The 25,704-nt window shown below is 33.3% G+C and overlaps 3 protein-coding genes across 5 annotated transcripts in view; 2 read left to right on the plus strand and 1 right to left on the minus strand.

Moving 5' to 3' along the window:
* LOC130646962 (tRNA (guanine(10)-N2)-methyltransferase homolog) overlaps window positions 1-25,704 on the plus strand; it is a 56,716-nt gene that overhangs the window by 6,253 nt on the left and 24,759 nt on the right. The window lies entirely within an intron of this gene.
* On the plus strand, window positions 215-10,158 carry LOC130646965 (adenylate kinase-like). Its single transcript, XM_057452650.1, has 7 exons — window positions 215-392; window positions 7,612-7,657; window positions 7,743-7,819; window positions 8,094-8,207; window positions 9,111-9,205; window positions 9,373-9,445; window positions 9,752-10,158. The coding sequence occupies exons 1-7, from the start codon at window positions 291-293 to the stop codon at window positions 9,950-9,952; spliced, it is 708 nt and encodes a 235-aa protein (XP_057308633.1). The 5' UTR covers window positions 215-290; the 3' UTR covers window positions 9,953-10,158.
* LOC130646960 (sorting nexin-17-like) lies at window positions 11,075-25,671 on the minus strand. Of its 2 annotated transcripts, XM_057452643.1 has the most exons (15): window positions 25,393-25,670; window positions 20,018-20,092; window positions 19,722-19,907; window positions 19,086-19,196; window positions 18,607-18,697; window positions 17,701-17,785; window positions 17,432-17,501; window positions 16,537-16,629; window positions 15,759-15,899; window positions 15,279-15,341; window positions 15,091-15,198; window positions 14,720-14,797; window positions 14,316-14,423; window positions 13,542-13,577; window positions 11,075-12,158 (listed from the first exon to the last, which is right to left on the minus strand). In XM_057452643.1, the coding sequence occupies exons 1-15, from the start codon at window positions 25,450-25,452 to the stop codon at window positions 12,072-12,074; spliced, it is 1,392 nt and encodes a 463-aa protein (XP_057308626.1). In that variant the 5' UTR covers window positions 25,453-25,670; the 3' UTR covers window positions 11,075-12,071. The 2 variants fall into 2 exon arrangements, with proteins under 2 accessions (XP_057308626.1, XP_057308627.1); XM_057452644.1 differs by lacking the exon at window positions 13,542-13,577 and having other exon boundaries at window positions 25,393-25,671.

A 25,704-nucleotide genomic window follows, 5' to 3' on the forward strand; every position in this document is an offset into this window, starting at 1 on the left:
TCAGGGGCCACTGATTATAGAATTATTGCATTTTAATTGTCAGTTTATTTAAAAAATAGCTAATATTATAACCTAGAATATACTTTAGATACAAAAATAAATAATAAAAAGTAATCATACTTTATTGCCTAGACCTTTGCAAAGAGGACATGTTTTCTCTTACAAGTCTGTAAAATACAGTCAGGCTATCCATGATATACACGTGTGACCGGACGGTCGGACGGACTGTGCACACACTTTTATTATATTTTTGATGACGTCATCATTAGCACCACTGCAGATAAACAACCATGGCGCCGTCTGTTACTATTAAAACTGATCCTGGTAGAAATTCCAAAAAAGGAATTAATGGAATCCTTCTTGGTCCTCCAGGATCAGGGAAGGGAACACAAGTAAGTAAGCACTGTAGTTTCATTTTCAGTTTCATATTTATTCGGGTTTTTTCATTTTATAGCTAGCTAAGCAGCTTTATAGCTAGTAATTTTTAAATGGTTTACCTATACACGAGTTTTAGTCAACCATTTTTTTGTTACAATGCTCTTACTGAGAATTGAAAAAAGGGCGGACTGACGTCCCGTCTCCCTGTTCATTATAACATAAAGGGATTAGTCTACAGAAGCAAATGACTTTTAAATCATTTGCCTCGTTTAAGATAAATAAAACACTGTTTTTACAAATCGAAAGGGCATAGAAGAAAAAGAAGAAGAAGAAAAAAGGTTAAGAATTATGAAGGCTCTGACCATGAAGAAAATTGAAATAATTTTTTTGTGAAAAATTTGAAAAAGAAAAATATAATTCCTTTGGCTAGCTAGCTATATGTTTCACGTCACGCAACAACACTAAATTTTCATGCCGTGAGACTAATTATTTCTTAAATAAATTAACTCTGTTTACTTCCCTTTTTTAATACAGAAAGTAATAAAACAAATTGTGAAGTGTTGATTTGTTGTGGATTCATAAAGTTTTATCTTTTTGGTTCTTAAAAATAGCCGTTCCTTCATCATAGCTAGTCCTTATATTGTTATTCTCTTAAAAAAAGCTAAAATCTTATGAAGAGAACTTTTTTCAGAATACAAACCCACCCTGTGTAAACATACACATTCTAATTTAAAAAATTTTGAGCTCTGAGTTTGAGTATATCTTGTATTAAGCATCTTCTAAAAGATGATTGCCTCTCACGCTCCTAAAATTAGAGCATATATTTTATTGAATAATTTTAATATGTAGCTTTAAAAGCAGGAAAACATAAAGAGCTCTGCGATGAAGTTTAGTCACAAAGTTAGATGTTTCTTGCATCTGTTTTTACGAAAACAACAATCGATAGACGAAGCATTGGTATATCTTACACATTTTCTTTCAAGTAGTGATAATAGGAAAATATTTGCTTGGTACAGCTTACTTTACTTCAAATGGGCCATGTGCCAATAAAAAAGTTGTCAACGATGCCTCCCTAACACACAATTTATGTCCATATTTCTTTACCTTTTAATAAAAACTGTTTTGGCTGAACATGCATGACCTATTGGCAGGAGCGTTTATTAACTGTACAATGTATTTCAATGTTCATGCACATGACTTAGGCAAAAAACACAGTAGAAGAGGTTTCGACGGTAAATGGAAAATGTATGGATAGGTACACGGATTAAAATTTGATGCATAATATTTTTTTCTTTTGTATATATCTCAGTGTTTCTTTATAAAAATATTCTTCTTCCAATCTAATCTACACTGTGTTAGATATAAACTCAAATTCCTATGCATCAAGTCTGTCCTCTTTACCTCCTAACAAATTATTTTCGTTCTACCACTGGATCCTTTATGGCGCCGTAGATTAGTGGTTATAGCTCTCGTACTCTGTGCGGGAGACCAGGGTTCGATTCCTCTTGACGGCGATTCAACATGGGCGAGTGAATGTTACCATAGCCCCGGGTTAACCCAAGCCATGTGAGGGAAATTGGGAAGATGGCACACTGTGTGGGCCGTTGGATGTTGCCGGGAGTTGTCTAGTAGAGCGCGACTCTAATTGGGTCTGCGTAGCTCAAAATGAGCATTAAATACTCTAGGACTCTCCATCTACGCCATGGCCCCTCCTGGAAATAATAGACAGGGTATATCCCTCGATATTTGTGAGGCTAGCCATGTAAAATATGCACATCATCTATCCTCTAGGAATTTATACTTTCTTTACCTGTCTCTATACTTTCTTACCCAATTATCTTCTCCTACTTTCTGGCCAACTCAATCTTCTTTTCTGGATGACATTTTGAATGCTACAGATACCTAGCCTCAGGGTGACCACTCCTTAAATTCCTTAAATAACCTTAGAAAAAGAAAATCTTCTTAAAAGTACTTAAAGGTAGTGTCTGCTATGAAACAAAAACTTTTATATTAACCAATATTAATACACAAGACATTGCATACCTCGTTTATCAATACTATCTGAAAACTTATATTAAAGAAAACTTTTTTAGTTGGCCATGTCGAAGCACAGCTAAATTCTTTCTGAAAAACGTGCGCAGAAAAAGGCCTGGTAGAAATTTAATTATGCGTAATTATGCGTTTGACGTCAGTGGTTGGTTGATTCTAAGGACTAAAGATACAAAAACACGACAGCCCCCCTGGAAACAAATATATGTGTTCTTCAGGACAGATAAGGTGAATTCTCAATTAAAATGTCACTAAAACTAGATACTCATAATTTAAAATAATGGTGGAATTGTTTAATAATCATAACATTACGTTTCATGATTTTGTTTCATTTGTCCTACCTCTTCATTATTAGACAATTTTCTGTGATAACATTACAATCCTTAACCGTCTTAATTCATGTAAAATCACTTCTCCTTGTAATCGCAATTCTTCTCAATATTATGTTTTACTGTCATGACATTGATGACATAAAGGTACACCAACTTGAACAGGAAAAAGTACTACGACATATTTTGCGATTTGGGTCACTTCTGTTTCAATACGCCATAGTATCACTATGGAATTGTTGCTTCAGATGTTTGGGTTTTTTGTTATAAACGACATAGCTTTAGTGTAAAAAACTTTTATCAAGCTACAGTAAGTCTGAATGTAATCTACCGCGACGCGAAACTCGCATGAATAGTTACACAGAACAATAACATAGCGATAGCTTTTGTTTTTTTTAAGAAAATAATTGCCTAGCTGATAAACAATGACCCCACGCTATTGATTGTTTAATCACAATAGGTTGCAAGATCAATTTTAGCAATCTATTTTGCGCGAACTCTTTTGAATATTTTAATTGCAGTAATTAAGCGTTTTTTTTAGATCGCATTTTAAAAGTTTAAAATCGAAAAGCGGCGATAGAAATATTTTTTTAATCGCATTTTAAAAGTTTAAAAACGAATAGCGGCGATAGAAATGTTTTTAGATAGCGGCATTTAATAGTTGTGAACAATGCTTCTCGTATGTTTCTTAGATTAAACGCGATGGAATCTTTTTAATTAAATCAACAATACATTCTCGCGCAATGTATTATAAAACTTCGCGAAAGATTTTTATTATTTAATTACTTCACGCTAATGCTTATCAATACATATACACAATGCATCTCGCTATTAGAAGAAATATAATTGCTCCGATATTTCTTTGCGAGCGCATTGTTTTTTAACACGCCAATATAAACTCGCAAAACGCTCAAGGGATTTAATTATAACAAAAGACAAAGGACTGCCGTCCTCCACGCAAAGGTGTGATATTAGCGTGTAAGCGGTAGATTACATTCAGACTGTACTGTACGCGGTAGCCTTTAAGGTTTTTTTTCAATTACAACATTCTCTAACAACAGTGAGAACGTTTGACAGTTTTTAGCGAATATACCTTTTTTTAAATAAGATCTGTCCTGACCTTTTTTGTTCTTACTTTTTTTGACTGATTTGTTCTTTTTGTTCTCTTAGTACAAAGTACATGACTGAATAAATTGACCAATATCGTTCCCAGCAGGCGTTGGAACAACATTGTAATTCGTCCCCATTTTGTTTTTCGCTGTAAAAATGTGGCATTTTTGCTTCTGATGCAACTCGTTAACCGTATTCATAAAAAAGCGGGTTTACAAGAGAGGCGGAAATTAAATACAGTACCTTTTTTTTCATTTTAAATTCAACACATCGAAATTTCTTGAGGGAGTAAGAAGTGTTATGTTGTACGGTAGTGAGACATGGGCAGTGAAGCAGGAAGATCTTGACCGTTTAGAAAGGAATGATATGAGAATGGTTAGGTGGATGTGTAATGCCAGTCTGAGAGACAGAAAGAGTTCAGATGAGCTAAGAAGCAGGCTAAGTCTCTGTAGAATTAAAGATGTTATCCAGATAAGAAGATTGAATTGGCTGGGGCACTTGGAAAGAATGGAGGAGGATAATTGGGTAAGAAAGTGTAGAGACTTGATAGTTCCTGGGGCAAAGCCCAGAGGCAGACCGAGAAAGACTTGGCAGGAGGTTATAAGGACAGACTTGATAGAGAGGAAGTTGAGTTTAGATCTAACACAGTCTAGATCAGATTGGAAGAGGGTCATTAATATACCCCGTCCAACCCATGCTAGCATGGAAAACGGACGTTAAGCCGAGAATGATGATGATGATGAGGAGAACTGTAATAAACACTTCTTTTGACAGAAAGCGTTTATTGGAGAATGAGGTTTATTATATTTTTTATTTTCAAGGAGGGGGTGTTTATTGGATACGGGCGTTTAATAGAGACTGGCCTTTTTTAGAGTATTTAATGCATTATATGTGAGAAATAAACCATCGCAAACAACAAGCAATTTTCCCTAGGCTATAAAATTCAGATTTGGGTTGTTCTTAGTTTTGGAAACCGAAAAGATTTGAGCCCAAGCCTGTTCTTATTTTGTTCTTACTTATTGGGAAATCATGTGGGGGGCTCTTGTTTTTATGACCTTTTACTTATAAAAACATAAAGATACATTTTAGAATTTACAAGAAATGTTTTTGATATTTTCTTAACCAATTGTGTAGTTCTTGAAAAAAAATACAGTGATTTTACACTTCGTAAGAAAGCTTTTAAACAGTTCAAAGGGGGTACCAAATTGTATTGAATTTTAATATATTCTCCGGAATTCTAAGAAGAACTAATTTCAAGGGTTTTTTCCTCCGGGAAAATCATGGGTTGTTCTCGAAGACAATGAAGCTCCTCTTTCTCTAATACAAATTCCGAAATAAGTGACCAGGGTATATGTCTTATGCTGAGCACCAAGCTTTGCTTGCTTATGATAAGCCGGATAGGTAGTATTTAATGCTCAAGCCGAAAGTCCAGTTCAATGTTTTGGTCTGCTTAAGGTGTACACATCAAAGTGTTAAACATTGCACAATATTTAAGAGCACTCTTGCCTACACTGTTCGTTTCAAAAAGCATTTTGAGCTTGAGCGCGTATTTTTGTTTCCAGTAGCTATTGTGCCGCTCCATCGTGCAGCGCTACATACATTGTACTTTGCAATTAAACTGTATTTTTTTCCTTAAGACTCCGTTTCCACCATCATGATTTTCATCGTTTAGCCTGGTTTAAAATCCAAGGCACCCAAATATTCCTTTTTAAAAAGTTTCAACATAGGAATTTATTTTATGTATTGCTTATTAGCATACATACATACTTCGACTTATATGTTGTTTCTATTTTATACGGCATATTTTCAAATGAACTAAATTGTTTATCGTTTATTTGTGATTTTATTTTTCCACTTTGTTAATAGCCTTTTAGGTACACAAATTAAAAATACTTATATCAGCGATAAATTATTCATTTGAAAGTGTCTAGCTCATAGCCGGGGGCTAATTTTTAAATGTATAGAGTTACAAATTAATTTTCTTCTTTATGCAGTCTCTGTGTTTTTCGGTCTGGATTTTGAACCTGGCCACTGACGTAGGCAGAAGCATATTAGATATGCCTCGTTTTCGTGTGCGTAGTGTTTACAAAATGGAGAACGAAAGTAACTGCACGAGGAAGGAAGCACTGGTACTTTGCACTGGTGCTTTGAATTTATTAATTTTTAACCTGAAATTAGTTGATAATAGTATGTATTCTTTATGTAAAATAACTTCCAGTTTTTAGCAGACATTACCTTTAAATATAATTAAAAATATTGAAATTTTATTCTCCTTAATTTCTACTTCTTTCTTAATTTTTCTGATTGTAACTTTTTTGGAAATGTGTTCATGGATTGTTCATCACCAGTGAAATAAGAAATATTTCTCTGTTACTTGAGATTCTATATTTTCTATCTTTCAGGTCAAAATTTATATGTATATTTGTATAATATGTATAATTTTCTTATCATAGAACATAGTATGTAACATTAAAGATGGGAACTAAAATTGGTTTTCTTCTTAATTATCCTTATTTTTTTATTATCGTTTGAAGCAAAATATCCTTAAAAAATCTCAATTTGTCTCCTTACTTCTTCTTAATATCCTTACTTTTGTTCTCCTTTTATTAGTGGTCACCTTGAGCCTGCTTCTTAGCTTACCTGAAATCTTTTCGTCTCTGACTGGCAGTACACTTTCATGTAAAACTATTCTCATATCATTCCTTGCTAAATGGTGGAGATCTCTAGTCTCACTACCATACAACATAACACTTCTTACATTACAGGTCTCATACAAACTACCATTTACATCAATTGACAAAGGAATTGACCTCAGATGGCAAAGGAAGTGACCTCAGATGGCAAAGGAAGTAACTCTCTGAACTTTTTCCGAGCAGAATCTATCCTCCAAGTAACACTTTTTAAAACCCCCTTGCGCTTCCCAACATATCAACTAAGTATCAGAACATCTCAACTATCCTTAATGAGCCACTGTTGCACATCATTAAAGCTGGAAATACTTGATTGTCTATAATCTCACTTTTTCAACGCTTGCATACAAACTTAATGTCAGCTCCTAAACTTAAACTTATGTCTCATTTTCATGCACCCAAATTAGATGTCCCCAAAATCTAAACACCTAGTTTTCCTAAAAATAGAATGAAACCCTTCACTATTTTTCAGACCTGGTCGTAACTAGACGTAAGTAGACGTAACATCTTGTAAACTTCAATGTTTTGTTAATTTTTTTTAATAAAAAAAACTTAGATTAAAGCATTATTTTTTTGTGTGTTGATGTTCATTTTCGAACATATTCAGTAGATTTGAATAGTTTTGTTCTTATAACAAAGTTGTATGGCGCTACTGCCATAAAATAATGATGTTGTGTTACAATGAAATGTTAATGGTACAATTACATTTTTTTTATCTCTGCTACGTTTAGACAACAGGTGGCCAATCAAATCATGAGACAAATGAAATAATAAGAGAAATATATGACTATATCCTTCCCATTTCTACATTTTCATTTATCAGAAACAAATTATTAAGAAATTTTAAAGGAACCTGTCTTGCTTTGTTACTGACACTTGTTGATAAAGATTTTATTTATGACACGATTAACATGATAGGAAAGCACGTCTTAAACATCAATTATGATGTGAATGGGCGCGTTCGGTTATACACCATTCACGACCAAACCTTGTATAATAATATGAACGTTAAAGTATGAGAAAAGTAAGATTTATATTGTTTTTGTTTTTTTCAGTCCGAGAAGTTAGTTGACAAATATTGCGTTTGCCATTTGGCAACAGGTAAATTCCATATAATTATATTCAGTTTATATAATTCTTTTAATTGTAGCTGTTGTTTACAGTAATAAGTTGTTTTTTTTTTAAGGTGATATGCTTCGTGCTGTGGTAGCATCAGGATCCGAGCTAGGTAAAAAAATAAAAGGAGTTATGGATTCTGGACAGGTAAAGATCTAGTGATTAATTACTCATTACAAAAAAGAACACGATTATATTTAATTTATACGTCCTTAACTACGCAGAACCAAATAACTTTAATTAAAATATTTCCACAAGTTTTTACTTGCCCTTCTTTAGAGACTTGCTAGAGAGGTGAAGTCCGCCATCTTCATAGGAAGTTTTTTTATTTTTACCCTAACTCAGCACTTAATTAAGTTTTATTTTGAAATAAGAACTTTACTTGATTCGGGACTAATAAAAATCATTTTTCTCATTTTAGCTTGTTACAGATGAATTGGTTGTTGAACTAATCGACACCAATCTCCGTAAACCTGAATGTAAAAATGGTTTTCTTCTTGATGGCTTTCCTCGAACCATACCACAAGCAGAAAAAGTGAGTCATCAAGCTATCCTCCCCTGGCATATACACTTTTATGGGTGTCTACGTTATTGGTTTTGTCTTTTGTTTTTAAAAAAGCATGAAATTAAATACATGTATATAGCTAACTTAAGGCTTGTTTTTTAAGAAGGCAGTTTTCAGCGAATTAGCTGCTAAATATCGTTTTGAATCCCACAAGAAACAAAAAACGTGTGGCGGATTTAAAATACAGAATGTAAGCAAGCACTCTTTTGAGTATCAAAAACAAAGCAGTCATTTTGATTTTTTCCCAGTAATAAGTTTTTCTAAGAATAAAACAGAAATTGCGTTTTGAATGGTTAAACGTTTACAGCAAAATATATCTTAAAGTAGAAACTATTTGTTTTTTAAAACAAAAACGAAACAAACAAAACAGCACATGCACAGGTTACATGTTGCCAGCCAATTCGCGTTGTGAAAATCCTCCAAACTGCAACTAGCACAATTATAATGAATTCACATTTTTTCTAAGAATGCCGAATAGGCTGAAATATTTTTGATTTTTTTGATTGTTAAGGCCAAACTTTTTCTTAGCATATTTTTAAACACGTGATTGGAATCATTTTTAAAAGATCATGACACAGACATAGTAATTGATGAAAGCGAAACATTTGATGTTGAGTTTTGTTAGCTTCGAAACATGTCGTTTTTTCCTTTCCATGGAAAATCTGTCTGAGGATTATTCATAATAAATCACAGCCTATTAATTTTCAAAAAACATGTTCTTCTAAAAATGTGTGTAGGACTTTGTAGGTAGGGGTGTCTAATACTTGTTGAACATTTCTGATAACCACCTTAGAAGCCCCTGAAAAACCTATGTGTAATCTGAAAACCTAGCTACTCAAATTCAAAATTTATATTAAAAAAATTTTCGTTTAGCTTGATGTATTGCTGGAAAACCGTGGAACACCTTTAGATCAAGTTGTGGAATTTCATATCGATGAAGAAACGTTGGTGAAACGTATTACTGGACGGTAGTGAATTTTTTTTGTTTGTTTGTTAATACGAGAGATTTACATGCAAACGAAGTCGTCGAATGCTAACACATTTTTATGTTACTCTTAAAAAACCATCAAGAAAATATATAACTTTACCTTTTTTTATTGATGTAAATTTCAATTTATATCTGTTTTACATTTAGTTTGTTCCACATGAAAAGTGGTCGATCTTACCATACTGAATTCAAACCACCCAAGAAAGAGATGACCGATGACGTAAGTATGACCACAACCCTTGCGTGACCTCTATATTTATTTTTAGCTACCTTATTATATTAGCCAGACATCTGCATTCTTTAGTCAGCCTTATAGAGCGGACATTAAAGTCCAGACATTGCCTTGTTGACGAACCCACGATAATCTTTCCCCATATTCTTTTTTCATATGAAGAAAGCCTCGTTTACAATTAAAGTCCAAAAAATCGTAAGAAAGCCAGCATACTAAGCGTACGGAGTGAGAACTGTTCTATGCTTATGCTTTTGCAAAGATGTTTCCCATTTAAATTGTAGTTTCGTTATTTAGGTAACTGGAGAACCGTTAACTCGTAGAAGCGACGATAACGAAGAAACGCTCCGTAAGCGACTGGCTTCATATCGTAAATCAACCTCACCTTTAGTTGATTATTACAAGAAACGTAATTTACATACCCGAATAGACGCAGACCGACCAATGACTGCAGTGTTTGCTAGTGTATGCGCCATCTTCGATAATGTGAAGAAATAAGCCTCGTTTAATCAATATTGATATTATTCTCGATATCTCCATTTCCTAAGAAACATATTTTTTAGTCAACCTCAGAATCAATCAGCTTTTTTATCATTTGAATCATATGTATTTTATATATACAACTTTAATTATGTCCTGAATCCCTTCTATTGTATATCATATAATATCAATACAACATCGAGTAAATACATCTCACATTTTAAGATGTTTTGTTTTTTGTTTTTATATCTTCCGGTGGTGACGCGACTTCCTTTGAATGGTAATGAATTATGGTATTAACCTTTCTACGACGGCACACCTAAATATCCAGACACAAATTGGCAGTCCCATAATTGTACCGACTTAACTAAGGCTGAGTTGAAATGAAAAGTGCTTACCATATTTTTGAAAGAGGATGAGTTGGGCTATCGTCGTTTCCGACGAGTCGCAAACGCATTATTTTAGGATTCTGCACTACAATACAATTACTTTGTAACTCGTTTATACTTTTTCTATTTGATGTCATGACAACCGCATTACCAATGGCGAAATAAATGTCGAGAAATGGATTGAAAGATGTTGATCAGGTCCTTGTGAAGAAAAAACGTTAGCGTGTAGCAACACCCCCAAAGTTTCTCTGCAGATAATAGTCAGAAATAGACACACCTTTTTGGCAATGATATTGATATATATGTTGGTGCACGGTCCGTGAAATTTTGCGGGACCGAGCATCGCATACTTTGACGGACTGTCTTGATAACGGTAAAATGAAGGAGCAATTATCCACAATATAAGTTAAAAAAATCAAGTAACCCGAAGAAACAAACAATGTTCAAGAACGACAAACTCTTCCCCAGCGCCTTTTGTCTCTTTTTTAAGAGACAAAAGGCGCTGGGGACGAGTTTGAAAGGACGAAATACTTCAAGTTCTCAGGCGTTCCGCGCCCCGTCACGTAGTTATATGCAGTTTTACGGCGATTTTCTCTTTACTAAAAGAACTTTTCTCGCAGACTACGTAGATGCAATCAAAATATTTCAAAAATCCGCCCATTAGAACTTTTTATTCCACGTCAGTAGAAATTGCATGCGGAGCCTGTATCCTAGTAACTAGCATGAAAATAAAAATGAGAAGAAGAGTAAGCATAATTGTTCTCCATCTTGTTGACATTTTCTTGATTAAATTTATATTTACAATTATATATAACTTTTACATCTCACAAACACAAAAAATTAATTCTATAAAAAAACAACCAGTGTATAAAAAATACCAAAAAAAATGTTTAGAATTTTTAAAAATTAATCAACAAAGATATTGCATCTAGTTCGTTTTTATTAAATAACTAACAGCCTCGCTTTCATACACGATTAAACGAGATGGCATTGGCATATCAAAGGCGAGCCAGCCCGGTTATCGTCAGATTCTCCCTCAATAAAATTGCTTTCTAGTACAAATTAAAAGTTAAGAAAAAAGAAAAGAAAACTACGACATAAAACTTTTAACGAAACCATTTTAAAAATTTAACAACATTCTATTCGTGTGTACATTTACATCTATTTCTTACGCTGAATTTTTTCTCTATAGCGAACACATAAAACGTTTGACTCATTTAAAAATCAACGGAAAAAACGTCAAATATTTCGACCAGCCTTATCCTGAAAATTTTTGTCCAGTCGAATAATCCTTTCATCCAAAAACTTTTTCAAGAGTAAGATTTTGTCCAGAGAAGTTATTGATTTTTGCATGTTATCAAAACTTGGGTTTCCCTCAAACATTTATTTCTATGTGTTAGAGTCTTGATTTTAGATAAAAATCGCGAAGTATGATAATGAACTTTTTATTTACCCTTTTTTAACCATGGTATTATTAGGACAAGGAATGTATCTCCTTTGATGTAGACCATTTATTTGAAAAAATTCCTGATAAAATAGTTCTTAAAAATATCTGCTCGTGGTTTTCAGAAGACGTGATTTAGATTAAACACAGTGTCACGTTACTTCTGTCCAATGGCTTTTTTGGAAATCACTTACATCTAAGCAAGTTGCTATTTTCTTTAATACACGATATATTAATTCAACAAAAGTTCGCCATTTACCACGGATGATGACCATTTACTACCGGTATTTATCCAGTAGTGTCACTATAAATCATCGTCGCCAATATCCTCAGCGAATACCTCGTTGACACCAGCATTCTTTTTATTTTGTCGAACTTTTCTCGCTTTTTCCTAAAAATTAATTATTAATAAACATCTATATATATATAACTACATGAACTACAGTAAGTATATATTAAGCCTGAAAAAGTACTTTTTATAAAGCATCCTTAAGCCTCATTTTGAAAATTTAATTGCTTATAAAAGTCGATAAGCACAGCACAGGGACAAATTTACAAATTGTTGTGGATCATAATGTTGGATGTTTTAAAGGATAAAGTTTGCCAATTAGAACTTCTTTTGCACATACGCATTTCAAAGTCTAGACTTTGTAAACTTAATATCTGCTGAAACCTACTGAATTTATGTTTTTTAATGAAACTCGTCAATTTTACCAGGTCCTGAAACAATCAGTGGTATTATATTCTTATTAAAGTTCGTTGTAAAAATAATTGTATCAAATTAAAAGAAGCAATAATATATTTTGTATATATTTTAAAAACTGCATTCCAGTTTATAATTTGCTATTTCTGAAAATTGTAAAACAGCATCACCAAATGCTCCGCAGTCGAAAGGCTACGGAAGTTCTACTACGGCTAAGGTTCAGGCTGGGTAAGAAACGTTAAAAATGCGCTAAAATTGGGTCATGCTAATGTCAGTTATCACACTTTAAGGCTTCGGATGAAGCCATAGAACCTAAGATCGTCAGTCTTAAGTACGATCAGTATAGTGCGTGGGTGGAACATAAATAGGTCGCAAATAGTTGGTGGTGATTTTTGAAATGAAACAAATATCCAAATAAAACATGTTGATAACATGGTGCTGTTTCTGTGTGGATGGAATTGAAAGATCGTACGCGAGTATTAAGTTATACTTACTGGTTTTCTGGTCCTCAAAACACCCTTGTAAGAGTTCGTTAGTGGCAAATTTTACACACCGCCTAGCGCCAAATATAGGTATTAAATTGCGTCTGTTAAATGCATGGCTGACCCTCTGATCCCCACTTCCCTGTCCTGTGATCCCCACTTCCCTGTCCTCTGATCCCCACTTCCCTGTCCTCTGATCCCCACTTCCCTGTCTATTGCCATCGCCTTATACAAGATTAGTGTTACAATTGATATACTAAATAATTAGTATGGTAAACAATGGTCATTTTCTCTCTCCTTTAACAGAAGGATGGACACGATAAAATACTCGAGTGAATAAAATTTACAGTTTGTTTTTAACCGGTGTTTTGTTAATTTGCTCTATTTCGAAACAGCTCCAGACTCCTATGGTTTTTAAATTCTTCATAAAGTTATAAACAAAAGACACCAAGGACGTCTTACACAAACGATCAGGGTTAGATGCGCAAGGTTAGAGACGTTAGATTGATACAGCAGTGTAGTGAAGTTACTACTGAACAGTTAAACATCACAGAATGAAGAATGTTAGTAGTGTTAAGTGGTTAGCTACCTGTATTTTAGAAGAATGTATAAGCGATTTGTTTCCCTAAGAACAAAAAATAATAAGTTGAACATTTAGTAAACAAAGTATAAAAGAAAGTTACTCTAATAATGGCTGATGTTAAAGTATACCTTTCCCGAACTACTCGCGTTTTAAAATTTAATTTTTTTTTGTTTTTTTATATTTAGCACCATCGAATTGCAATGTGAGCTTAATCTTATGCAATGTGTTGCTTTGTTGTAATTTTGCACGGTTAAAGCCTTCTTAATTTTCCACTTATGAGCCTTGTTTCGATTTGGTATAAAAATTTGTTAGAAATTTTAATTCACCGAATTTCGTTTTCATTAAATGGCAGAAACTTTCGCGTATAAAAGAACAACGCGAAATTTATGGAATAAAATTTCGCGTTTCGTAGGTTTTGGAACAAATTTCGCGGACAAAACTTACGCTAATCGAAAGAAAGGGTATTTTTGCATGAAAACACTTTCGCGAATAAGCTAAAAATAAATGTAATATCTATTTTGTGTCATTGATTCTTTTAATAACAACGAATTTCACGGAGAAACCTTAAATTTGCTTGAAAATTTGATTGTTCGCGTGAAAAAACTTTCGCGTTTTGCTGTTTTAAAAATTTCCAAAAGCAAAAACTTTCGCGAAAAAGGGTAAAAAACGTTCCTGCACGCGAAAATACATGAATCTGACCTCTGGCCTAACTCGAATTTAAGGACACAACATAGACCGCATGGTAATTGTGCACTATTTATTTTGCGCACTTTAATATACCTGTTTTTTCGTATTTTCTTCATTAGAAGCATCTGCAGGAGTGGGAGCTGATTTCCCACCGTCTGAAGATGTTGATAGAGTTCGCTTTTTACTGTTTTTTGGTTTTGGCTAAAAAAAAACAAGTATGAGCTGATAATTAGCTACGTATATTCTAAGGAGGAGAATTTACGGAATCAAGCGTCAATAAACTTTACTTCTCAATATTCTCTCTAAGCCCAATTTGCACCAAAATCTTTTTTTTAAATATATAAATTTTGTAAACAATGCTCAGTTTTAAATATGCCAGCTCCGATTTCAGTCTTCATTCACATCTACAGCACTCCAAGCCGTTATTTCATACACCATCTTGATCATGTATGAAGAAGCTTTATTCTTATTAAAAGCACGATGTTCAAGCAACTCACCGTTCTGATCCCTTTTCCTTGTTGTTCTCTCAATATTTCATCAACCATACCCTGCATCGCCATACTCATCATAATCGCCTAACATAAAAAAAACACGTGTTGTTCTAAAAACCTGTCGTAGACAGAATTAGCAGAAAAGTACTCAAAGTACACGCCATTTCATGTAAGAATAAAACGAAAAGTTTAGAACTTCGCAATCACACTACAAAATATATACACATTACATAAAACTTATAGTTAGTAGACAAAAAATACGCAATATCAACACCAATTTATTTCAATTATCTTATAACAGACCAATATAATGTCTCTACTCGTTTGAAAAGTTTATAGCCAATTTTTAAATCAATAAACCACAAAAACACACATACCTGATTACTTTGTATGGTGATCCAACGCAAGTCAGTCTTGCCAAATAAATATTCGAATGCGAATTGCAGCGATTCTTTGGTTGATTCGTTCGATTTATCTGCGTAGGGCTAAACATAAAAAGTTCCAACACGCACATTAAATAATAGATGCATAAGAAAACAAAAGTACGCTAAAGGTTGTTACCTACCAAAGATGTCAAACGCCAACTTCTTATTCTTTGAACTTTAAAACTACCTTCCAACATTTTATCCTGTTCAAAAAGAGAAATTTAGGCTGTGAAATAACGACAAAGAAAAAAAAATATCCTACGATAACGATAAAGATTTTGCATAATATATATTTAATGAAACGATAAAGATTTTGCATTAGTTATGCTTAGTGAGTGTTAAATTTTCTTAATTTTGGAAAAGTGGAAGAGGGCAGAACTAAAAATTGTTTTATCCAATCACTAGGGAATGACGTCATTGTGTAATAAAAAAGTTTTTACAACTTCATTGATACCACTGCTGCTGTAACCTTCAAAAGACAAAGCGTAGTAGTACTTCGTTTAAAAGTTTAAATTCTCAATTCTCTCTCGCTACCAATTCTCTATCAATTCACTAACATATTGAACTGACTGATTTATTTTATAGGAAGGCCATTGAGGAAACAATTTATAATCATTTACCTCATCTGTTCTGACTCGTATGTTGAATTCTCGATCACCAGAAGCCATCATGACCACAGAATCTTCTGATGGATAATCTGCTGTACATGGTTGATAGTGAGTGTAACCATAGAATTTAAACGTTCGTGCAAGTCTTAACACCTACAACGTAAAACAAAACATTTAATTGTGTAAGTAGAGTTAGCTCATGTTAACTAGTTCACATTGGAGGGGAAATACTGAAATCCGCTGTGGAATTAGAACTTATAAACTTTGCAAGAACGTGTTGTGTAATTTAGTGTTATCCCATGTTTACTAGTTCACATTGGAAGGGAAATACTGAAATCCGCTGTGGAATTATAATTTATAAACTTTGCAAGAACGTGTTGTGTAAATTAGTGTTATCCCATGTTTACTAGTTCACATTGGAGGGGAAATACTGAAATCCGCTGTGGAATTAGAACTTATAAACTTTGCAAGAACGTGTTGTGTAATTTAGTGTTATCCCATGTTTACCAGTTCACATTGGAGGGGAAATACTGAAATCCGCTGTGGAATTAGAACTTATAAACTTTGCAAGAACGTGTTGTGTAATTTAGTGTTATCCCATGTTTACTAGTTCACATTGGAAGGGAAATACTGAAATCCGCTGTGGAATTATAATTTATAAACTTTGCAAGAACGTGTTGTGTAAATTAGTCTGCAAAAGAAGAAAAATACTTTGACTAAGATTTTTCCAGGGTACACGAATTTGTCATTCGACACAAACGCACGCATAATTTTTTATTTTAATTTTTACCTCTTTTCGGGAACCTTTTCCCTGCAATTTTTCTATTTTTGCTTTGTTCTCGTCTGTGCATAACATCCAGCCTCGGTCCATATCATCTGTAATCTATATTAAGTAAAAAACAATAACAATTTTGTTTTGGAGGCTTTTATTTTTTAAAATTCTCACTATAGTTGCACATACAATTTTTCTGACACTTTATATTCAGTAAAGATAACTAGGGCTACATTTTATCTTCCATAGATCTTTTATTAACTTGTCAAAAACAATTATAATTTCTTTGGGCAAAAATATTTTTGAATGGTTTTTTGACCAAACAATCTCATAGACAACATAACAGCCCTTTGATGTTGTATGACATATCTGCCATCGCTCAAAAAACTGTTACTTTTTTCTGTAAAATAGCAGTAGATGAAAATATTGTGTTATATTTCTTTATTTCCAAATACTACAGAATTTAAATGTGGTTCGTGTGTTATAACATATGGACTATATATAATACGTCAGCATTGTCTGCCCATTCTCTTGCTCATTGCAGAATGGTGATTGCTACACGCTTTTTGATTGCAGAGCAAACTTAACTACTTAACTACATGTATGTAGTTAAGTAGTTAAGTCTGCTCTTGCTTCCAACGCCTTCACTTAAATGCTTCCTTCTGTACATGTATATACATATATACACATACATAAAGAAGCATTTAGATAAAGGCGTTTTATCTACGATTTCATTGACATTGGTAGCACAATATGTAGAAATACAAGCAGTTAGTTTTTGATTCAATGTTAGTCAGGTTATACATAACGTGCAAAAAATAAAACTAGTCAATTATAAATATTGATTTATTGCTTTTGTTAAATCTTCTAAACACAGATTTCGGTCAAAAAAAAGATAGCAAAACATAAATACCTGTACATAGAGTAAATTCATGGCTATTCTATCTTCCAATAAATCGTCGTCGTATTTAGGATTCCAATAACTAGAATAAAAACAATACATATTCTGTTTTAATATTTTAGTTTAATGAAATAAAAATAATGTTTCACAACTTGACGAAATTTGCAATAAACTATTAGTTCAATTTGGTATTTGCTTAATTTTTTACATTAATTAAGGTAAGGTAAGATAGGGGTAAGATAAGATAAATAAGTCAATAAATAAAGAAAATCCGTGTATACTTTTTTCGAATCACGATTCTGTGAGGAGTATCAACTGCTTCTAATGACAGGTATGGGGATTCAAAATCTTGTAACTTTCGAACAACTAAAAAAAAAAAGAAAAAGATCATTATAAAAACAAAAAAAAGCACATTCACACAGGGTCACATTCACACAGGCCTACATTCTGGATACACTTTTTAATATTTTTGTTAATATACAGTGAGTTATACTCATCAATTAAGCATCTTTATAACGTGATGCAATTACTTTGTTATATCAGACATTACCTCAGGGTTTGAACGTGGTATCATTTGTATTGTGAAGCTTAAAAGCAGTGGGAGGTTGTTTGCTTGGCAAAAAAGGAAAGGTTTTGAGATTCAGACATTTAAGATTGCTTAAAGCAGCCTTTTCATTGTTTTAAAATCTAACATTTACCAGAAATGCTGGTTTCTTTTGTCTTTTAAAGTCCGCTAATTTGATTTTTTTTAAACTGAGTATTAATCTTACAATTATTAACCAGTAATTAAAATTATAACGTAAACTCTGAATAATATATTGTTTAATATTTTGCAGAATACTGAAAAATAAAAAAAAGCTTTTTAAATATAAATGGCTAAATCTTTTGAAAAAATGTGAAATATATCTTGGAAAAAATATTGATAGCCACAACTGAAATTTACAGACCAATATTTTACCCAATGGCATTTCAATGGGTGGGCTCAAATTATCTTGTGATTTTGAAAACTTGGGATCTTAAAATTGTTTTGCAATAAACTTTCGTTTAGAACGAATCAGACAATGTCATATTGGTTACAACACATACTGAAAGTTAAAGTAGTTCATAAAAATTGTAGCGTTGTACAGTAACTCATTAAAAATCTTGAGTAATCAGAAAACAGATGCAGGACATGTACAACACCTCACCGTTTATTCCGCCATCAGAACCTCGCTCAACCAGAAAGAGAGCAAAATAATAGAAATATTTTTCAGCTAATCCAATTTTCTTCATTGCAGTCTAAATAGAATAATAATAAAAATATTATTATTAAGATACAAACAACTTTTATAACCTGTCCATCACTATGTACATCATATCAAATATTTAGAATGTTAAACCTGCTATCCAGATTATAAATTTCCACTAAAATTGTCAGTTTTAAATCTGCAAAGTAACACACAAAAGCAGCTATTTACGAATACTTTGTAGTTCTTAATATAAAGGGTTTATAAACGGCGAGTCACACAATTCTCCATTACTGAAACTATTACCCTACCACTATGGCGCCAATTTTTTAGGTGACTTAGTTATAACTTTCTTGCAATGTTTGCAGGGAAGAATCTTTTTGGGCGAAAAAATAAAAAATGAAGGATTTTTATTTGACCCAATATATTAATGGTCATACCTCGAGTACATCATCTGTTTGGTCAATACTTGAAACGCAAATAGTCACTTTGTTACCATTCATTAGATAAATATCTAACGTCACTTCTTTTGATTCTACTTCCCTTCCATTCTACACAAAATAAAAAACATAGCAGGTTCCTACTTACTTAAAATCCAAGAAAGGTTCCCATGCTACATTTAAAAATCTAATACACAGTGCAACTTAAATTGCAAGTAAACAAAAAAGTGTGTGTTTTTTGGACAATAAAGAACAAATTCACTGGTTTATTATCACTTTTTATTTATAAGAAATAAGGAATTCAAAATGGAGGCCCCACTAATGTTGCTGTTTTCGTAAGATTTGTTTTGCTAAAATTCTGTTTGTCCTTTGATTCTAAAAAACCTTTTCCATGCTGTACCAAAAAGAAACAGTGGCTAACGAAAAGTTTTGTGTGCAAATCTCAAAACTCCTCCTAGTTAAAAGATATGCCATGCTATTATTGAAAGCTCATCTTTAAAGCCTCTCAGCCAATGAACTCAGTAAATCATATTACCTGGATGTGAATAGGCATCACTTAATATAACTAATTGGTTTAGCAGGTGCTAATTGGTTTACTTTTATTCAATTGAAATGGAAAATGTATGAAGAATATACCTGTTGTGCTTTCAGAAAAAAATCATTGAATTGATCACTGATGCCGATCACTGGGTCTTGACTAATATGTTGAATAAACTTTTCAAGTTGCTCCCTGCGTTCTTGAAGCTGATCAGCAGTTAAGGCAAATAATTTCTTCCCTGGAAACAGCTTTGTTGGTGTTCGGTCTGGAAACTCATTACGGAGCTAAGAAAAGAGAAATATTTGTATGTAAACCTGAGGTAACATTATTAGGTGACAGTCTTAAAAAGCCTGTTTAACGGTAGTTGATGACAGAGGTTAAGAACAAACATTACCTGCTCATAAAACTTGTCTAATTGACTGTATCGTAACTTACAATGATAAACACCATTGACGTGGATGTGGAAGTTCTAGAAAAAATAACAACTGAAATTATTGCATCATATCACATTATGAAAACAACTAGTTTCAGGTTATGTACTTTAACAATCAGTTGAGGAGATTTTTGGGGTTTTAATAGTATTTTGATAACATCCTCAACCTGTTTGTTTCAAAACAGTGGTATGACCAAGCTTTGGGGAACTTACCCAATTTGTTCCCTGACGACCCCTAGTTACCCATGCAGAAAATAAAGTCAATTATTAAATATGTTTCAAAGTTATTTCGCCTAAAGCTTTAAATTGCAATGCAAAGACTTCACCAATCTTATTTAGCATATTGATGCAAATTGAATGTACGATAAACTCCAGGAAATGACAGGATTCTGAACTAGTTTGCTTTTGCATGTATTTTTCCTATACAGTGGTCTAGCAATTGTCTTACAATACTACATTGTAATTAATATTAATAATTTAATTGTTACGTATCTGTGTCATCATAATATAATAATCATAACGACATGTCTAGTCTGTTTCGTTTTTTACTCGTATTTGTTCTATTTTACATCCCTATATAATTTAGCAGTTTACTTTTGTTAAAAATCATGGAAAAATATTGAATTTAACATGTGATTCATAAATAAAAAAACAGCAGGGCTGATTTTGATTCAGTTGTGTGTGTGTGGAGGTGTGTCGGGGTGATTGCACACGCTAGAAAGACCGGCAACATGTTCGATGTTTTGTATGACCCTAAACCTTATACCCATGTAATATGACGTAATATGATCTATACAGTCTTGAGGTGCAGGGGGTACACACTTCAGAACCACCAACTTCAACTATCTCTAAGACTGCATTTTTCCCACATAGGCTCAGTTTTTTTTGAATATGTTTTTTCTCAAGCAAGTGAAAATTCCTGATGCGAAAAACACAATCAGACAAATTAAAAACATTGTTTTGTGAGATATAAGATAAAATGAAATGGTACTGTTTTTAGATCTTACACACAAATCTAAAGGTATAATTAGACAGTATTAATTAAGCCTATAAGACTGCCTAATTAAGATATTCACAAAAGACACACATGTAAAGGGATCACCAAGGATGAGCAATACGCCTACTACATGTTTACAAAATTCCCCTATCTGAGCCTGAATATGCTTAGTCAGGATGTAAGCGCAACTCTCATAAATAATTCTTTTATATTAGACAATTGTTTTTAGAGAAAATAATTACATTGCGAGAAAAATGAAAAGATCAGTGAAACTTATTGTTCAAATAACAATAACCTGCATGTGATGATGTTGAGAACACATCCAACTTAAAATCTACACAAATTGTAAACAACAGCACTTAAAAATATAAATATAAACTTTCTTATACTGTACTATTAAAAAGATCTTAATTTTTATCCGCTCCACAGGTTTAAAAAAATAGCCTGCTTTTTTCATACAATAAACTTTTAAAAATCCTACTTCTACTGAAATAAGGGCACCGTAAGTTGCTTAAGAACTGTCAAAACAGGGCTGTCGAAGGTTAATATGGCATCAAAAAAAACAGAAGAAAGTTAATATGGTGCGTTGTTTGCCTGAAAATTATCAAAAAAATAATGTAGAATAAAACAGATTGCTTGGTAACAATAAAAACAGGGTTGTAGAAGGGTAATATGGTGTATTACTTCATTTGAAAACAGCCAAAATGGTACTATAAAAAGTTAAAACAGCAACAAATGCTGCTTTGAAATTATTTATTATTAAAACGGTAATGTAGAAGACAATAACAGCTTCCGCAAAGTGAAATCCCCTATAACATAACTAGCTGTTAAAGTGAAAATAAAATTTTTCCAGTTAAAAATACTGTCAACCACAAAAACCTGCTATTAAAGTTTTACTGCAAAAGTTCCAAAATAAAATGTTCAGAAGGATATTTTTTAAAAATGCAACTTTGGAAAAAAAACATGCACATGAAACTTTTTAAATAGCAATAGCTTCATGCATAATTTATTTATTGTATTCTTCCGCATAATTAACACTGTTACATTTTTTTACTTTGCGCTAAGGGGATATTAATTTAAATAAGTTTTGAAACTGTCAGTTCTAAAAATAATTACTACTGTTTAATCCCAAAGCTTTTGTTTTATCACTGGCAACATGAAGATCACTAAAATATTTACGATAAAGAAAAGATAACTTGCAGATCGACTTGTAGGTGGAAACTTACATTCAGACTGTACTGTTAGCATTATTCTCATAAAAAAGACATCTATGTAACTAGATAAAAAATTGTTAAAGAGTAACAGGGAGCATCACAAAACATTAACAACCACTAATTTTAAAAGAAAAAAATTTGTGGAAGCCATAAAGAAAGAAATGCTACCTTGAAATATGTGTTTCGTTTGACATGTACCTTAAAATGATTCCATATAGTTATATTTATTCTGTAAACACTGATATCAGTTAACGTTTTAAAAGGTTAATATTAAGATCTCCTAAAAGAACCAACATTTTATTTTATTTAAGGGGGTAGATATAGCATGTTGAATTCTTCTACAGACATACAAGGATGTCTATAGATGCATCCAACAACCATATTCCTCTCCCCACTTTGAGTTATTTCTACGAAAACAGATTCAAGTTCTCTATTTATGAATGCAAGTAAATGTTAAGGTCATCATGTTGAATATAATTCAATGAGGAGGAGATATAAAAAGGGGAGACGTTTTCATAACAACCATAACTCTGATATAAGGAAGACGTCAAAATATATGGTGCTTAAAAAAATTATTTTCGTAACTATTGCCTAGAAAAATTTGTCACAAGTGTAGATTTTTATTTAGGATGGCAGCTCAAAAAGACTATCGTTAGGATAAACCATTGTTTTTATTTCATATCTTCTGAACCCTGGGGTGCTGAAAAAACCGTCAAACTGACGATGAAACAGCTGCAGCGGTGATTCTGTTAAAATTTACATTTTTCGAGAAATCAGGAAAAAACTTTTTCTACCTCCTTATTTAGATGTATGTCACCTAATTAAGTTGTATGATTCAGCTTTTTAGGAGATCTCTAAATTAGGCTATGCAGCCTAATGAAGAGGATTTTCCTGACTGTTAATACCAGGCATGTGAGGGAAATGGGGGAGATGGTACACTTTGTGGGCTATTGGATGTTGCGGAAGGTTGTCGGGTACAGCAGAAATAATAGATCTATATACAAGCATTAACTAATCTCCAGCTCTAAGCTATGACCCCTCTTAGAAATAATGGACAGGGTATATCCCTTGACATTTGTGAGGCTAGTCATGTAAAATATTAGTGTCTATCCACGTAATATCTAAATATGCAGATCTATCTCTGATAACAGAATGTTAACAGAATAATTTAAAGGGAACAATTCTAAAGTTGTTTTGCTGAATCACTTGTGGCTAAGTTTTTGCAGGGTTTCTAGGATTTTTTATTAACTAGTGCTTTACTACAACCCAAACAAGAGAATGTCGCAGGATAGCCAGTTCGGGAGTTGAGACGAAAAGGGAAACCACTACCCATCCGGAAAACGGTTTCTCATTTGGGAAACTTCACGGTTTCCCATTTGGGTAACCGTTACCCTCAACGGGCGAAAAATATGGCAATGGTTTCCCAATTGGGAAACCACCAAAATAGAAAGGAATCTGCGCAAGAGCTGGTTAAGAAGCGCACTACAAATTTTTAATCAATAGAAAGGGAATATTTGACCACAAATTTTCATAGAAGGAAAAAAAATTATTGTAGCCTCCTTTCGCAATTCTGTAAAATGGTCTTGAGTACGATGGCCCCTATGGCTCACTTCTCTTCCAAAACAAAATCACTTCTCTTCTATATAACAAAACACTTCTCTTCTGTATTTTGACATTTCTCTTCAGTATTTTGACACTTCTCTTCTGCACTTAACACTTCTCTGCATGTGGCTCTTTACAACTTGAATTCTAAAATCTGGTCCGCAATTTTACATCATTGGTCCGTAGTTTAACCTTTTGTGAGGTTTATTACACGGGACCAGTCCCCTCGCCATGTGACATATTTTTTCAACAAGAATAAGGTCTGATGATGGTACTGAAAACTCCATTTTGGAAGCTGTTGAGATTGCATTAAGATCTCAGCATAATGACGAATATGCTGGCACTGGCATTTTTATTGTTGGCACATCAACAGCTAATCAAAGAATAGAATCTTTTTGGTCACAACTTTCAAAAGACAGACCAAGTTGGTGAATGTTATTTTTAGAGAACTTGCAGACTTAGGATTTTAGATGCTGGTGATGCACTAATTGCTGAATGTGTACGCTACTGCTTTATGGATTTGATCAGAAAGAACCTTAATGAATTTGTGATTCGTTGGAATCAACATCTGTTAGCACCAAGCCAAGGTGCTACTGCTCCCCGTGGAAGTCCTGATACATTGTACTTTGTTCCAGAATTATGTGGTTGCGAGTCTTTTAAAAAAACTTTAGATCTTAATGAGCTAGAAGAATTTAGCCAACTATCTGTACCAGATCACGATAATGAGCCTGAATTTATTGAATTTGCGGAAACAGTTCTTCCAATGGAGGGTTTCTCCAAAATTAAGCCAGATACAGCTCATGAAGCTATTGATTATTATATCGCCTTGATTTGTGCAGTCAAAAGATATATGTAATACAACACCTGTAACAATTTAAAATGCTTGGATTTTAGAAATATATATCTTGTTTTTTGAAAACCACGAGTTCTTTTCCCAACAAACATCTCAATGTTTATTCCCGGATAAAGTAGGATCAATTCTAATTAATTCAACGTTATGCCCCCGGAAGAATTTATGCAAACTTTACTGGGTACAAAATTTCCTATGCACAGAGCCCGGGGTGTGCCATTTATTCATAAACAAGATCTGGATAAATTCATATATTAAGGACCAGATTCAGTCTGGGAAATTTTCGAGCTTATGGAAGAGAAGTGTTTCGCAATTGGAAGAGAAGTGTTTCGTACTTGGAAGAGAAGTGTTTCGAACGGAAGAGAACTTTGGGTATCAAAGTAGAGAAGTTTTTTATACAGAAGAGAAGTGTTTTTATACAGAAGAGAAGTGTTTTGACTCAGAAGAGAAGTGTTGTTATTGAGAAGAGAAGTGAGCCATAGGGGCCATCGTACTTGAGAATGGGTAACAGTTTCCCCCAAACTAAAATTCAAAAAAAATAGTTTAGGAAACGGTTTCCTATATGGGAAACCATTTTCTTATATTACATGGGAATTTCCTTATACAACATGGGAAACCGTTTCCCTTTTAGTGTGATCTCCCGAACTGATAACAGTAGTGTTGTAGTACTCACCCAGTATTTTGATCCGTTGTCATCCGTAGCTTGGACAGTTTCAGGTATCGAAAAATGCATTTTTGAGTAGCTTGCTTGATCAAGCTAGCTTCTAATGTTATTTTAGTTAGCACTTTCCACAAGGTTAGCTGAGCAAAAACACTTTTCCACCCACCTTCTCAGCCTGTCAGGATAGATGCGCTCGACATTACGAGCATGTTGACAATGTTTTGATTCGGTTACGCACGACGGCTCATGCCAAGTTTAATGGATGTGGTGATAAGTACCAAGCATGACCTAAGAAAACACCAAGTTGGTCAATACTACAAAGTT

Source organism: Hydractinia symbiolongicarpus, chromosome 6 (assembly GCF_029227915.1).
Source record: "Hydractinia symbiolongicarpus strain clone_291-10 chromosome 6, HSymV2.1, whole genome shotgun sequence".
NCBI classification, from domain to species: domain Eukaryota; kingdom Metazoa; phylum Cnidaria; class Hydrozoa; order Anthoathecata; family Hydractiniidae; genus Hydractinia; species Hydractinia symbiolongicarpus.

What these genes read in the sequence shown, in the direction of transcription:
- LOC130646960 (XM_057452643.1), bottom strand. Translation starts at nt 25,452, where the DNA reads ATGCATTTTTCGATACCTGAAACTGTCCAAGCTACGGATGACAACGGA. An exon ending in ACAACGGATCAAAATACTGG is followed by an intron (nt 20,093 to 25,392) that starts GTGAGTACTACA and finishes TATTTTTTCTAG; the next exon opens with AACTTCCACATCCACGTCAA. An exon ending in TTCTGATGGCGGAATAAACG is followed by an intron (nt 17,786 to 18,606) that starts GTGAGGTGTTGT and finishes TTTTTTTTTTAG; the next exon opens with TTGTTCGAAAGTTACAAGAT.
- LOC130646965 (XM_057452650.1), top strand. Translation starts at nt 291, where the DNA reads ATGGCGCCGTCTGTTACTATTAAAACTGATCCTGGTAGAAATTCCAAA. An exon ending in GATCAGGGAAGGGAACACAA is followed by an intron (nt 393 to 7,611) that starts GTAAGTAAGCAC and finishes TGTTTTTTTCAG; the next exon opens with TCCGAGAAGTTAGTTGACAA. An exon ending in GAGTTATGGATTCTGGACAG is followed by an intron (nt 7,820 to 8,093) that starts GTAAAGATCTAG and finishes TTCTCATTTTAG; the next exon opens with CTTGTTACAGATGAATTGGT.